The following is a 15,285-nucleotide window of genomic DNA, read 5'->3' as shown; positions in this document are numbered from 1 at the left end:
ATCCCTCAAAATTCACCCGTGTAACCGTCTCATCCAATCCCTTCCTACAGGTATAGTAAAACCCCGGCCCAGACAAACATTCTCATTTCGTCCAGTTTTACCTTTCTTTCCCCCTGCTCAAAAACTGTTGTTCAGTGGCCCATGATAGCAAATCTTCCTCTCACCTGGCCTAGAAACAGCTGATGGGCGAGTAGAGCAGCAGGCTCGTGCGGTCTCATCATCTTAGGCTACCAAAATCCACGTATTATCACCACCAAGTAGGTCAGGGCCAGGAGTATCATCACCCAAACGAGGATCTGCCTCAACTAGAAGAGGCCATATATTTTGGATATGAAATACTCTCGGTTCCCCCTCTAGTAAAAGAGCTGTGGTTCATAACTTACGATGTAATTTGATTAGCAGTTGTGTGAGTGATGCGCGCAGCAAACTTTTTTTTTTTTTTTTTTTTCTTTTTTTTTTTTTTTCTTTTGGCTCAGTGCTACCCCATTACCTTCTACAGTCTTGGAGGATGTGAGTTCAAGATTCAAGAATAACAATTAAAATACTTTTTACATTCTAGGTTAATTTTCCTACTGTTTTACTGGACTGCCCAATTCACCACGAAGGAAATGTGCCACTGTTCACTATTCGACGAATATAATTATTTCCTGAACAAGTCAATATTTTTTGTTTATTCTAAGTTTTACCTGCTAGTCGCTTGAATCATTAGATTACTTTTTATTTTAATACCAGAAAGAAGTTGTTCAACACCTTTTTCCCTTTCTTTGCCTATGAGTAAAGATGAAAATATGAGTGTGATTGCACAAGAGTGTTTAAAAGTAAATGAATTTGAGTGATTGTATGACAGTGTATGTGCATATGAATGTTAGATATTATTTTGTCTATGAGGACTTGAGTTGAAGTTATTCAATAAGAGAAATCATATCAATAAATTAGTGTGAGCAATTGCATATGAGGAGAGTGTATGCAAAGTGTAAATAATAATGAATGTCTGTCCATGCTTTGTGTATCAGTATTATATTCTAATCCATTTTAAAGAAGAAAGGTTCCTCTCTTTCTGTTATCAAATTTCAGATCAACAAAAATCAAAATACAGTAGGTTTACAAAAAAGCAAGAACTCACAGAAATCTGTCCTTTTTTTTATGTATTTTAAAATGCTTGCCATAAGGCCATGCCATTCATGCTTGCTGTGCTACTAGTTACATTCATATGAGCTCTCAGATTCTCTCATAAACCTAAGGAACACATTCTCTAGATGTAGAAAGGCAAGTGTAGCAGCACGACTTAGCCATGTTCCACAACGGGGTCAATGAGCACTTCGCATAAAGCATCGGCAATGTAGCTCGGCAAATGACAAGTCCGCACAAACCCATACACATGAGATTCGCAAACAAAAATTTCCCCATGTACGCACAGTGTACGCACAAGTGTTCCAGCAGAGGCGTGCGTTTTTTCTCTCCCATTAAGGTGCAAGTATTCATCACAAGACAACCACCGAAACCAATAACATAACCTTGACTCTTAAAAGTTCTCTCTACTTTAAGAATCAGAATCAGAACAAGAAGCAGAAACCAAGTGCAAAAGGCATGCATTTATGCTACAAGCAAAGGGAAAGCAAGTTAAAAGCAAAAACATTTCAGAAAGTTGTGGACGAGAGAATACAGTATAAAACACATTCTTTATATCCAATGCTGCAAAGGTTTAGTAAAAGTTAGGAATTAGTATATTTAGTGTTATGCAATTCTACTTCTAAGTAAGTGCAATATTTAAGAAAAAGTGGGGGAAGTTACCAATAATACATAAATTACCTAAATATATAATTACATGATTTCATATACAACTTTTTTTTTCAACACATCAAAATGTCGAAGACAGGTCAAATGTCTCTTGGTCTTAACACTTTAATTACAGCATGATGAGTTGAAGGCGAAGAAATATTACATACATAGATAAAATCAATACCATTATCACAGGAAATAAAGTGGAAGTAGAAGCCAACTATAAAACAAACTGAATACATGTAAATGTATATGAATGTATATGAATATATATATATATATATGTGTGTGTGTGTGTGTGTGTGTGTGTGTGTGTGTGTGTGTGTGTGTGTATATATGTGTGTGTGTGTGTGTGTGTGTGTGTGTGTGTGTGTGTGTGTGTGTGTGTGTGTGTGTGTGTGTGTGTGTGTGTGTGTGTGTGTGTGTGTGTGTGTGTGTGTGTGTGTAAAACAAACAAACAAACAAACACAAACACACACACACACACACACACACACACACACACACACACACACACACACACACACACACACACACACACACACACACACACACACACACACACACAATATATACATATATGTGTATATTTGTATGTATACATATATACATGAACATATAAGTATATATATGAATATATATATATACATATATATATATATATATATATATATATATATATATATATATATATATATATATATATATATATATATATATATATATATATATATATTTTTTTTTTTTTTTTTTTTTTTTTTTATGTATATGTATGTATGTATGTATGTATGTGTGTACATACATATGTATGTATGTATGTATGTAACATATGTATGTATGTATGTATGTATGTATGTATGTATATATGTATATATATATATATATATATATATATATATATATATATATATATATATATTATATATATATATATTATATATATTATATACATACAGCACGAGTATGTGTATGTTTAAGTGTATAGTTCAATTTACATGTGCATGTAGTTGCATATATGTATATTCCTATTTATTTACATACACATAAATGAAAAGAAACATATTATTTGCTTTGATTCTTCATGATGTGAAATTCTTTTTTGTAGTTGTTCTTACAAAAATACTTTTGAAAGAATCATATTTATATAGATCTCTTAAAGGTAATACCTGAATTTTTCTTTCTCACCAATGACATTCTTTTTGCTTGAATTCTATTTACCCAGTTACTTTTCAAAATTTTTGTATCTCACTGTTTCCCATGTTATAACTTTCACAAGTAAATTCACATGACAAAACTGACAATATGATTCTAATCAAACATCACCAGAAGAACAGAGCAATGTCAGAATATCTATTTAAAGAGGCTTCTCTTCCACTTTTACTTTGGACATGGATCAACTGTTGAAACAATTGACAAGAAGAAACAGAAATCACTGTATGACAAAAATGCCATCCCTTTTCAACTGGAAACAAGTGCTAAACTGTTATATCTAAACTTGAACATGCCCTTCTGTACAAAAATGAAATTATGATACAGATATAGTGAATGCAATATTTATTTGCATGAAACAACACAGCTCTTATATTCAATGGTTACATACACTTGGTATAAAAAGTTAAATAAAAACAGCAGCTCATTAATTAGGAATCTTAATAAAGCTTTAAAGTGAAGTAATAGAGAAATCCTAACAAACAGAGATGTATATAAGCCTACATCCATAATTACAAAAAATCTTGACAACAAAATGCACCAAAGGACTAACCTGAACCTTAGGTTGTGGTGTGCTTGAAGCAACAGGTGGTACAATGTTTTCTTTGGCACTGTCTGTGTCCTCAACCTTGCGCCTTACACCTCTGGCTCTTGAGGTTAGACCAAAGTGGGGTATGCAGAAGAACTTGCCTCCATAAGTCCCCTCGCGGTCATATATATAATTACCTGAAAGAATTTAAGAAGTTTTAGATATGGATACTGAAGAAAGATATGTGAAACAACCATCCAGTTGTTTTCTAAATAGTATTCATAAAAAAATAACATGAAAAATAAGAAATGTACATATATGCCTCTCCATCAATATTTACCATTCTCATCACAAAGGTAAAACTATCTTTTTGAAAATACCACACACTTACCGAGACGAAGATTAGCAGCACAGTAGTCACACTTAAAGCACTGTCTATGGAAGAACTTTCCTTCAGCACTCAATCTCTCCACAAGATACACACGGTTACCACAGAAGTGGCACAAATCAGATCCAGATGTTGGCAAGGGCACCATTGGTCTTGATGGCTGAAATGCCAAAGGAACATTATCACCAAGTACAAAACCAAGTCTAAGCTAATATAAAGCAAGTGGAAAAAAGACATTTTCTGCAATATCCAATGTTGAAAGATCTAAGTAATTTCCTCCAACATAGCTTACTCTCAAACCCAACAAGAAACCCTGCCATTCTTACTTGTCGGGTAATTGGAATCTTTTCTGTCTCCTTCCTTTCCCACTTGGAAGACAGCTGAGATGCTAGGTTAGACACCTTATTCTGTCCACGTAGGCCTGTTTCGAGAGTGGATCCTTCACGCAGCTTCATTTCTAAGCGCTTCAGCGAGGCATCAATATCCCTGTATTTGGCAATTGTCTCTTCATCTTCACCATTTTCTCTTAGTCGCCTCTCAATATTTTGGAACTGGGGTGAGAATACCAAAATATTAAGTAATATATAATCATGTAATAATGAAAAGTGAAAATATACGGATATAACAAAGCTCTGAAAACAGAAAAAAAAGTGATGTGCTACAAACAAATAATGAGAAGACTAATAAATCACAAAATTAACAAACAAAAAATAACTTAAATTCATGAAAAGAAATTATAAAAAGAATCTGAATAATTCTATATCTTATGTAATAAGTTAAATAAAAGACTATTACTTAAGCTCAGGTCTCAGATTGAACCCAATAAAAGCTGGTTCAAGGCTCCCTCTCCTATCACGACTTACCTTGTCGGCCTTGTCATCGTATGCATCTCTGTTCCACTTGGGAACCCTTTCTCTTTCTTTTTGTACTTCCATGCCAAATCTATCTTCATGCATCTTCTTCTCTATAGCCACCATATTCCAGTCAGACTTCTCAATCTTACCAATGGCACGAATCAGGTCCTAAATATAGAATCATTCACATGAGTGTTTCTCTTCATTCTACTCTACAAACAGCAGTATAATGGACTCCAACAAAGGGAGACTATGAAACTAAAAAATAATAATGAAAACTAAAAGTGAAGCAAAAGTGTGCAGGTGCAGGTACTGGCCCTTCAAATAGATTCAGCAATGCCCAGCAAACATGTGAACATGAAGCATCTATAATTTGAGTGCTTGTGCTAACTTAACATATGTAAGCACAATTAATGATCAAAGCAAAAATAAAGAAAACAGTTTCCTTCATTCAGATCTGCTTTTTATGAGAGCGAAAGATGGGATTTTTCCAAGTACTGATTTCATGGAAATATGATACATCAGTACCTATCAACAGGATTCTTAAAAAATAAGACTGTCTGTATGCCGTTTGAATCATAAACATATACATCTATAGAGGGTCTGGTATCCAGGTAAATTATAAAAACATAGCAGGTGGGTGGGATGAATGCACCAAAAAATTATCAGGTCAAGAGTTAAAACCTGGAATTGCACATAATTATATGTATACAACATTTTGACACAATACAATACAATAACATTTATTCTTTAATTTTAAAGGACACTTTCTTACACATCTCTGTATAAACACATTTATCTTACAAAAACTGAAGGTCTAAAATAATTTCTAATGAATCTGTAAATGATGTAACTAAACATAAGGTTTTTGCTACCTTTAATGTAACAAAGCTTTTCTAAAGGCAAGGATCTTCTGACCTTACCACCTAAAGCACATGAATGTGGCAAGAACACTAAGGTAGAGCAACAACCGAACTTCCCATAAATATTCTCTCAAAATACCATCTAACAGTATAACAACAATGCAGCATGTTTCCAATAAAAGCATATGTGCACAGAGAATCCAATAAAAGAATGCTGACCTTTGGCTTTTTATCAGAGGCTTGAGAAGAAGAGTTGGCAGTAAATTTGGCTTCAAGATCTCTGACCTTGTCAGAGAATTCTTCTTTGTGGTCCACTAAGGGTTTCCTCTGTGGCTCCTCACGCCCTTGTCTCTCCTGTTGGTATGGACAGCTCTGTTAGGTTCAATAATATGATCCATTCATAATACTCAAAATAAATATCTAAATATCTCTTAACATGAAAGAAGCTAAATGGAAAAAAAAATCATATTTATGATAACAAAATAAATCATACAGAAAATGTAATACATTATTATCTGAACAAAACATTACTAGTACTCACACTCTAATTGAAAGAAAGCATGCTTAGTTAACAAACAAAACAGCAGTAAATAAAAATAAAAAACAAAAAAAAAAAAAAAAAAAAAAAAAAAAAAAACATCAAATTGAAAATTTCTAGTGTACAACTCATTCCTAAAAAACATATTATAAAACGAAGGAACAAATAATAGGGTAAAAATCAAAACAAATAAATTAAAATAAATTAAAATCAAATGTTGTTACTGCCAAAGAATCCCACTCAACATCGATGAGGATTAGGCTACTCTTAGACGTTAGATGTCAAAAATCACGCCATGCCAAGTCCAAGAATGTTTCCTTACAAAGTGGTAATTGAGTTTCATCTCTAGATCTAATACTTTTTCTTTCATGGTTTTTGGGCAATTCTTCCTGTATTCCACTAGCCCCTCATCCTCATCTTTGTCATATGAGGCCTGGACTGGGGCCTGGGGGTGGGCACCGCACTGCAACATCTGCATTGAGCGGATGAAGCGCACGGTGTCTAGCTCCCGCCTTTCCTTCTGCTTTCTCAAGCGCTCAATCCGGTTGGCGAGAATTTCCTCTCGCCGCTGACGAGACTCAGGATCATCCTGATGGTGGTTAAGGCATAAAATTTCCTGCAGCTGGCAAGGGAATTCAACAAGGCAGTTTCATCCTTTTACTGACCTCCTCCTCTGGGTGATAATCAATGTCCTTTCTGCAACAGTTTATAACCCCTTCTTCCTAAGGATTAAAATATGCCTTACAGAAATCCTATTTAAAACCCTATTTCTATTCTTCCCTCTCCCTCTGAACTACATCAAATTGGGAAGAATCTATGATCTGGTAGAAAAATAATTGGTTAACATACCTGTGGAGATACAACCCTATCACTCCTTCGTTTCTTTGTCTTCTTGAGTGTGTCCGACTTCCCACCTTGGCCACCCGCGTCCTCCACCAGGCGACACGTGATGCGACCATCATCTCTGAGGATTCGCAATCCATGGATAAGAATTCTATCTAGAAAGGCCTATTACTACCTAAAACAAGAGGGAAATTCTCTCTCTCTCTCTCTCTCTCTCTCTCTCTCTCTCTCTCTCTCTCTCTCTCTCTCTCTCTCTCTCTCTCTCTCTCTCTCTCTCTCTCTCACAAATATCCATGAGCATGAAATTTTATCTTTTTTCACTCACCTTTTAGCAGTTCCTCTTTCTAATGTTGATCTCTTCTTAGAGGTTGGTGTACCCTGAGACACATTGGCTGTTTTGTTTGTGAGATTTTTCAAAATGTTGACATGAGGTGTGCTGTGTTGGATATGGGATTGTTCAATTTCCATCTCTCCATCATCCTAGAGGAGGGAAAATCCATTAGAAAATCAAATCAGGTTGAGATGTTTTATTTATTTTTCTATTTATCATTTTTATTTTTAAAAAATAAAACTGCTGAATAATAGTTCATCTTTAATGTACAAATAGCTAATAGGATAACCTTGCAAAAATAAGTTTGCTGTCTCTGATATAAAATAAAAAGGCAGATTTACATCGATCTATCTATCTATCTATCTATCTATCTATCTATCTATCTATCTATCTATCTATCTATATATCTATCTATATATATATATATATATATATATATATATATATATATACTATCAGGCTTGATATATATATAAAAACAATAAAATAATTACTCTTTCCTTTACCATTTTTGGATGTTTTATGTGGGGAATTTCCCCCCGGAAGACATCATAGATTTGAGAGACATATGAAATCATGCTTAATTTGTCCGGAATCTCACACTCCGCCATCTCTCGTCCAGTCATGACCTATAAAAACACAAAGATAGTTAAATATATACCTCCTTATACATATTTTGTGCATTACAAAATCAAAAAGAATTTCAAATTCAATCTGCCAAAAACAAGAAAGGACTCCCAAACTCACTGGTGGGATGCCAAAATCCCTCTCCAAGATATCATATGCTAGCTGATTATTTTGAGCAATATCCTCAGGTCGCAGAGCCTCAAAATCAATCAAGTCAGGACGGTAGCGATGAATAATAGCACACAAAGCCCGACCATCCTGGAAAAACAGCACATCATTACCACATCAGGTTCATTAACATACCATTACCTATAACCCCAATACCCAAGAATTACAATCATTATCAACACGAACATCAAAAGATATTTAAAGTTGTAAATAACATACCTTAAAGGAGGTGGTCATATTGTCAATACTGACAGAGTCATAAAGCGCCACTTGTTTCTTGCACCAAATGAGTAAGGTATCAGGATGTATAAATGAATCTGGTGAAAAAGAAAGCAATGTTTAGGAATGGACTTTATGAGGGAGACAGAAAATAAACTATTCCATGCTTAGTTCTGACATATTTTAGTGAATACAAAATGATTCTACATTTCATGGATAGATGAGAATAATTCTGAAACAAAATTAATTTGGAAGAAAATGTTTTAAAATGTTTATCACAGAAACTGAAGATACTACAATGTACTTTATATTCCACTGAAAACCTTTAATATATGATTCCCCAAATACAATTATAAGAGAGAAGAAGAAGATATATATATATATATATATATAATATATATATATATATATATATATATATATATATATATATATATATATATATATATATATATATATTATACATACATACATATATAAAGGTACATGTTTATGTATGTATGTATGTGCGAGTGAGAATGAGAAAGAAAGAAGAGAGAGAGAGAGAGAGAGAGAGAGAGAGAGAGAGAGAGAGAGAGAGAGAGAGAGAGAAAAGAGAGAGAGAGAGAGAAAAAGAGAGAGAGAGAGAGAAAAAGAAGATGAGAAGAGAGAGAAGAGAGAGAGAGAGAGAGAGAGAGAGAAAGAGAGAGAGAGAGAGAGAGAAGAGAGAGAGAGAGAGAGAGGAGAGAGAGAGGAGAGAAGAGAGAGGAGAGAGAGTAAGTGAGTGAGTGAGAGAGTGAGAGAGTGAGTGAGTGAGTGAGTGAGTGAGTGAGTGAGTGAGTGAGTGAGTGAGTGAGACTGTGTGTGTGTGTGTGTGTGTGTGTGTGTGTGTGTGTGTGTGTGTGTGTGTGTGTGTGTGTGTGTGTGTGTGTGTGTGTGTGTGTGTGTGTGTGTGTGTGTGTGTGTGTGTGTGTGTGTGTGTGTGTGTGTGCGCGCATATGTACATACGTACAGACCTGAAGATGGAATCCAGGTGGATATCGAAACTGTAGTCTCACTTTCAATAAATCTAGTTTTTGTATTGTGGGTTTTTCTTCCATTGTATCAGCACGGAAGAGTGTTTTGCTATTCACATAAGTACATGTATGTATTGGTGTAGGTGTAGGTGTAAATGCGTGAGTGTATACAGCAAATACACTTACACATTTAACATTCCACTAAATCATAAGATGACAGGAAAGATAAAGAAGGAACCCTAGTGAGATGAAAAACAGTGCATGCAACTGTATCATGCAATCAAATAAAACAAAATAATAAGATCTAATTATGTCCTTTCTCCTATATATTCGAATAAACTCAATGGGAGATTATGCCATGCCTTATCCAACAGACACTTTTAATAAATTCTAGCAATATTGTAATATCTACTGCAATCCTCCTCTATTACCCATATCATAACCATAAATAAACTAACATAGCTAAAATCACAAGAAAATCCATTGTCATAAAGAAGGATTATCTAAATAATCTAATACCACAAAATCTTAAGAAAATTCAGTACATTATAAAAAGAATATTAAACTAACTTTTTTAACTATTGGTTTATTCCTTTAACAATCTAGTGTAAAAATTAACTTAGTATCTATAAATATGGCTAAGCTCCCATAATGGCTAGGAGAATAAATATCAATTTATTTATGTAAAAAAAAAAAAAAAAAATGATTACTATGCAATGATTTCTGACCATGAATGTATAAAAAAAAATTCCAAGGTCATTCATTCTGGAGGAAAGAAGAAGGGAGAAAGAATGCATAATGGAAAGAAAACAAAAAAGACAATAGTTAATCTATGTAATAAAATGAATGGAAAGTTGACATAAGTAACATAGGTACCATGCAAGCTATCTATCTACACATGCAACTATGAGAATGCATTCATCAAATGTATTATTTACCCTTTACTGCTGAGCCAGCCAGGAACACATGGAAAAATCAAAAGTACAAGTTTTTTCTCTAAGTAACTATATTATTAGATTTTTCAACAGAGTAAAAGCAGTATTCAAGATTAGTAGAAAGCAAGATTCAAATATTTCTAAGTAAAGATAAGCCATGCCTGAGCTAAAATGAGGACTCTGATTACTCCCTACTGTTGAATTAAAATTCTTCTCTAATGTACTTGGCACAGGTTAATACCATTATATCCATCAGTTTAATATCATGATAAATATGATGAACATTTACATAAAATATGAATTAGTATTCTTGAACTTCTACTGAATATCTACTTTGCATACTGAATGAGGATGAATAATTAAAAAAAGCTAGATGAGTAAGTACTGCATCAAATTAGATGATATCAAAACATCAGTTACATATCTCCCTGTGAAAAATATTAATTCTCATTCATATTTTTGCCCAACATTTGTCACGCTATTCCAACTACACACCTCTACGTTTCCTCTTCTTCGGCAACTCATCATTATTGACCAGATGCGGGTTCGTTATCTCCTCCAGATGAACAGGGTCGTCAGTGTTGAACAGAGAGCGCACTTGGAAGGGAAGCACCGCGCGCAGGTTAATGGTTGGGTATCTTGATGCTGGGTCCAAGCTATATGAAGAGTGATCTGTAACAGAGCCAATAATTAATTACTACATGTTTTGCTTTCTATTATTTGTATTGCCTTGTATTACTATTGCACAGTTTCACTGAGGATCTCAGAATATGATTAGTAAATCAGAAAACAAGATTCTCTGTAAAAGCTTTAGTCTAAATACTTAAATCTATTTAAAAAACACAAGAACATCAAAACTGCCAAATCCAAAAGAACTTAATTTTAAAAACATTTATTTGTATGTCTTCTTAAATCAAAGAGCAAGAGAATCCCCAAATGAAATTTATAAACACAAAACATTTAAACCTAACCTTTACTGAGATTTTCGGGAGTAGTCTGTGCAAGAAGCCGATAAATGCTCTCTCTCTCTGCAAGCACCTCTAAAGGCATCATTTTCCCCGATGAAAACGAGCGAATCATCCAGCAAGCGTCAAAACTGCTTAGAAAGCCTCGAGCGCAGCCTGACCCCGTTGGCCAGAAAGGCTGTAACAGAAGGTGGTAAGTAAATAAACGAGTGAATAAATACTATGAATTCGCAATCATAATGAAACAAACATAACTAGAAACTCAAAATACTAACTAATCTCATTTATTTCTTCCTTTCTACCTTATTTTTTCTTTTATCAATGGGCCCAATTTGAAACAAACATGTAACAAAACATTACCTCTAGCAAGCTGTCTCCTACAAGCCCAGAGAGGAGCTTATGTCCTCTCCTCTCCACCATCCTGCAAGCATTTTCTGCTGCGAACATGGATGTGAAGTCAAACATTGCCACATCAGGCTTGCCATAGTGATTCACAGCAAAATCCAGATGTGGCAGCTGGTAGCTTGTGGAAAAGTCTGCTGCTTCACGGGCATATTCCATGAGAGCATTCCGGTCTACATTGCTTGGATGTAAAAGCTGTTGAGTGTCTTGAAGATCCTTGTGGTATGGAGAAAAAAAATGATCAAAACACCATTTTTACTTCTTTTGAGATGTAACACAAATAAAAAACATCCATATAGTTAACACCACAACAAAGGAAATTATAAACATCCACAACTTACGCGTAAAATGACTCCTTTTTCAATAAGTGACTGTTTCTTTGCTGTCATCACAAAATAGTGTGTTTCATCTTTGTAGTACACAATGTTCTCCAGGTCAATGCCAGTTGCTGCATATAGCTCCTTGAAGAATTTCTGATTAAAGATGAAAGCTACTCCACTGATTTCCTATAAAAAAAAAATTAATTAAAGTTAATAACAACCATATATAGTATTATATTTCTTTCTCTGATATTACAAAAACACTACATATCAATTTCACAACAATTATTACCTGCACTCTAGCCTCCAGTTCTGTGCGTTTGTTGATGAAATTTGCCGTAATAGCAATGGCCAATTTGCCACGAAATTCCTTTCTCTTGAATCCATGTAATGTATTCCTTTTGCCATCTGCGCCAATCAGGACATCAAATTCATACTGATTGGCAGGATGGTCTGGTGGGCTGAGTCTGGCTCGCCATCCAATTTCTAGAACAAATTTAGGCACATTAAAACATTGCATTAAAGCATTCATATCAACAAAAATACATAGAAAAACAATCTACAGACACAGTGATACAAAATTTGTAAAAGGATGAAAAATTTGCATATATTAGGTTCTTTTCAGCTTTGAAGTAAATACATTTCAATACTAACTTTCATTCTGGTCCTCTGGAGGTTCTGTGAGCTCTTCAAAGCTTACATTTTCATAAATTTCCACACCTAACAGCAATGCTACCTTCAACAGTATACATTGAAGTTGCCGTATACCTGAAACAGGCAAAAAATATTAACATATATGAAAGGAAACAAGCAATAAGTACAATCAAATATTAACTAAACTTAACCAATTAAACCTAAGATAATTCAATATTTACATTATCACATAACTACTTTATCTACAACACAGGTGAAATGAGGAATTTATTACAATATCCTTAGTATTGCTAAAATGCCTATATATCATTGAGTGCTCTATCAGTTTCATTAAATACAAAAGAAACAACAACAACAACAACAAAAACTCACTGATGTGATCGATTGCTCCTGCACAGAATTTGCCATAGAATTTCTTAGCCCCCAACTGCTTGAGGTCATTGATGACAAAAGGCCAGAGATGCAAGACATTATTTCGAGAGAAGCGGTCCCTCTTCTCAACCACCACAACTTTTGCACCAAGAAGTTGAGCCTCAATGGCAGTGCGCAAGCCACAGGGACCTGCTCCTATAATCAGGACCTGGAACATAACAAAAGAAAAAAATAAAAATAAATAAATAAACAAATCCCATGACTTTGTACTCCAGTACTTTACAAATATGTTGATTACAGTAAATATAATGAATGATGGTAAATGCACTAATTGTGGTATTGCTTACCATATTTTCTACATACCTTACTGTTAGTGCAGGCCTTGCCATGATTGTAGCATTTATGACTAGACCGTTTATCAAATTTACTCCATATTGCTTGTGCTTTCCAAGACCGGAGTTTTGACTGAAATATGAAAAGAACCATACATAAATAACGGGTATAAATAACATTCAACTGGAGATCATTACTAATAATGATACATACTCAAACAAAGCAGAAAAATCTATATATATTTAAAAAGAAATTGAAGATATATATGCTCATCAACATTCACTCCATCTTAAATATACCTTATCTATATGTATATTTACATTTAGAGAACCATGCATAAATTACAGACATAGATAACACTCACATCAAGATTATTTCTTTAAAGCAGAAAAATTAAAATATGATAAAACAAAATCAATGAAAGATAAATGATACTGCAGATCATATCACCCACTCCATGCTCAATATACCTTCTCTATACATACATATATATCTATATCCATCTATCTATATATAAGCTTCTGTAAGCATGTGCCGAGACATTTACATAGAGAGAATGGCACAAAAAACACGCCCTGCCTGGAACTCACCTTAAGCTTGGGATAGAAGTTTCTGAAGTTGGTGGGTTTGAGCCTGAGGACATCGCACAAGAGGCGGTAGTGGTAGAGAACTGACTTAAAGGTGGAGGCGGTGCAGAGCTGCTCAAAAATGTCTGCTGCTGCGGCGCTATCTGGTGAGACTGGTGCTCCTTGCTTGTGGTGGTGGTGGTGGTGGCCTGAATTGTACATCGTGTCTGGAACAAAGTAATAAAAAAATGATTTAACATGTTATATATGCTAAAAATTACTCAAGTCTGGTATATACACCATAGCAAATATTAAATCTAGGCAATTTCTCATTAAATTATCTGCCATCAACAGCTTGTTAAATGTCAGTATGATTATTCTGACTTCTTTTTCTAATCTAACTTCCTTTTATGGTGCTACAGTAATATTATCCCAAGCTCTAATCCCAAACATTTTCTCATTGTTCTGCATATAGCCTCATACTATTAATATGTACATCTGTCTGTATATAAAAATATTCTTCAATCTAGCCAACACAAAGAGCATTGACATTAAGATAATAAATACCATGGATTTCATATTTTCCAAGCCTTTCAAAATTGACATATGGAATTTTATTGCTCATCTAAAGCTCTGAATGTACTTTTATTATTTCAAAATTTAAAAATTTAATCTATCTATAACTCAATATAAAAATCAATGAAAAATATATATTGCACTATTGAAAATATCATTAATTTCTTCAAAAATTATTCTTGATTCACAATCTTCTATTTTATTTTCACATCATTCTAAGAAACAGAGAGAGAGAGAGAGAGAGAGAGAGAGAGAGAGAGAGAGAGAGAGAGAGAGAGAGAGAGAGAGAGAGAGAGAGGAGAGAGGAGAGAGAGAGAGAGAGAGGAGAGAGAGAGAGAGGAGAGACAGAGAGAGACAGAGAGGACAGAGGACAGAGAGGAAGAGAGAGAGAGAGAAGAGAGAGAGAAAAGAAGAGAGAGAGAGAGAGGATTCACTAAAGAGAAGTTAAAAAAGAAAGATATAAAGAAAAAGAAAAAAAATATAAGAGAAGGAGGAGGAAGAAGATGCAGTAGATGAAAGAAATAGAAGAAAAAGAAGAAAAAGTAGAAGAAAAGAAAAAGTAAAGAAGAGCAGGAGGAGGAGGAGGACGAAGAAGAAGAAGAAGAAGAAGAAGAAGAAGAAGAAAAGAAGAAGAAGAAAAGAAGAAGATGAAGAAGAAGAAGAAGAAGAAGAAGAAGAAGAAGAAGAAGAAGAACAGAAGAAGAAGAACAGAAGAGGAAAAGAAGAATAAGAAAAAGAAAAAAGAAGAAGTAGAAGAAGAAAGAGAAAAAGAAAGAACTATTACCACCAACCCCTCCCCCCCCCGGAGCCCCGTATGTA

The 15,285-nt window shown here is 34.3% G+C and overlaps 1 protein-coding gene across 7 annotated transcripts in view; it reads right to left on the bottom strand.

The window, feature by feature from the left end:
- The window catches only part of LOC119572369 (F-actin-monooxygenase Mical-like), a 120,290-nt gene that overhangs the window by 23,006 nt on the left and 81,999 nt on the right, over nt 1-15,285 (bottom strand). For 6 of the 7 annotated variants that reach the window (XM_037919447.1, XM_037919441.1, XM_037919445.1 and 3 more), the window contains exons 3-22: nt 13,915-14,117; nt 13,355-13,456; nt 12,992-13,199; nt 12,620-12,733; nt 12,258-12,451; nt 11,987-12,151; nt 11,604-11,861; nt 11,250-11,421; nt 10,774-10,950; nt 10,282-10,287; nt 8,349-8,446; nt 8,082-8,219; nt 7,841-7,963; nt 7,329-7,483; nt 7,010-7,124; nt 5,842-5,976; nt 4,769-4,927; nt 4,232-4,456; nt 3,909-4,065; nt 3,542-3,714 (exon numbers count right to left, since the gene is read on the bottom strand). In XM_037919447.1, the coding sequence (XP_037775375.1) occupies nt 3,542-3,714; nt 3,909-4,065; nt 4,232-4,456; nt 4,769-4,927; nt 5,842-5,976; nt 7,010-7,124; nt 7,329-7,483; nt 7,841-7,963; nt 8,082-8,219; nt 8,349-8,446; nt 10,282-10,287; nt 10,774-10,950; nt 11,250-11,421; nt 11,604-11,861; nt 11,987-12,151; nt 12,258-12,451; nt 12,620-12,733; nt 12,992-13,199; nt 13,355-13,456; nt 13,915-14,112 (3,072 nt within the window). In that variant the 5' untranslated portion in view covers nt 14,113-14,117. The remainder of the gene's footprint in view (nt 1-3,541; nt 3,715-3,908; nt 4,066-4,231; nt 4,457-4,768; nt 4,928-5,841; nt 5,977-7,009; nt 7,125-7,328; nt 7,484-7,840; nt 7,964-8,081; nt 8,220-8,348; nt 8,447-10,281; nt 10,288-10,773; nt 10,951-11,249; nt 11,422-11,603; nt 11,862-11,986; nt 12,152-12,257; nt 12,452-12,619; nt 12,734-12,991; nt 13,200-13,354; nt 13,457-13,914; nt 14,118-15,285) is intronic. The other variant, XM_037919444.1, reaches the window with a different exon arrangement.

Source organism: Penaeus monodon, chromosome 4 (assembly GCF_015228065.2).
Source record: "Penaeus monodon isolate SGIC_2016 chromosome 4, NSTDA_Pmon_1, whole genome shotgun sequence".
NCBI lineage: Eukaryota > Metazoa > Arthropoda > Malacostraca > Decapoda > Penaeidae > Penaeus > Penaeus monodon.
The sequence above is the reverse complement of the archived record's forward strand: the minus strand, read 5'-3'. Positions and strand labels throughout refer to the sequence as shown.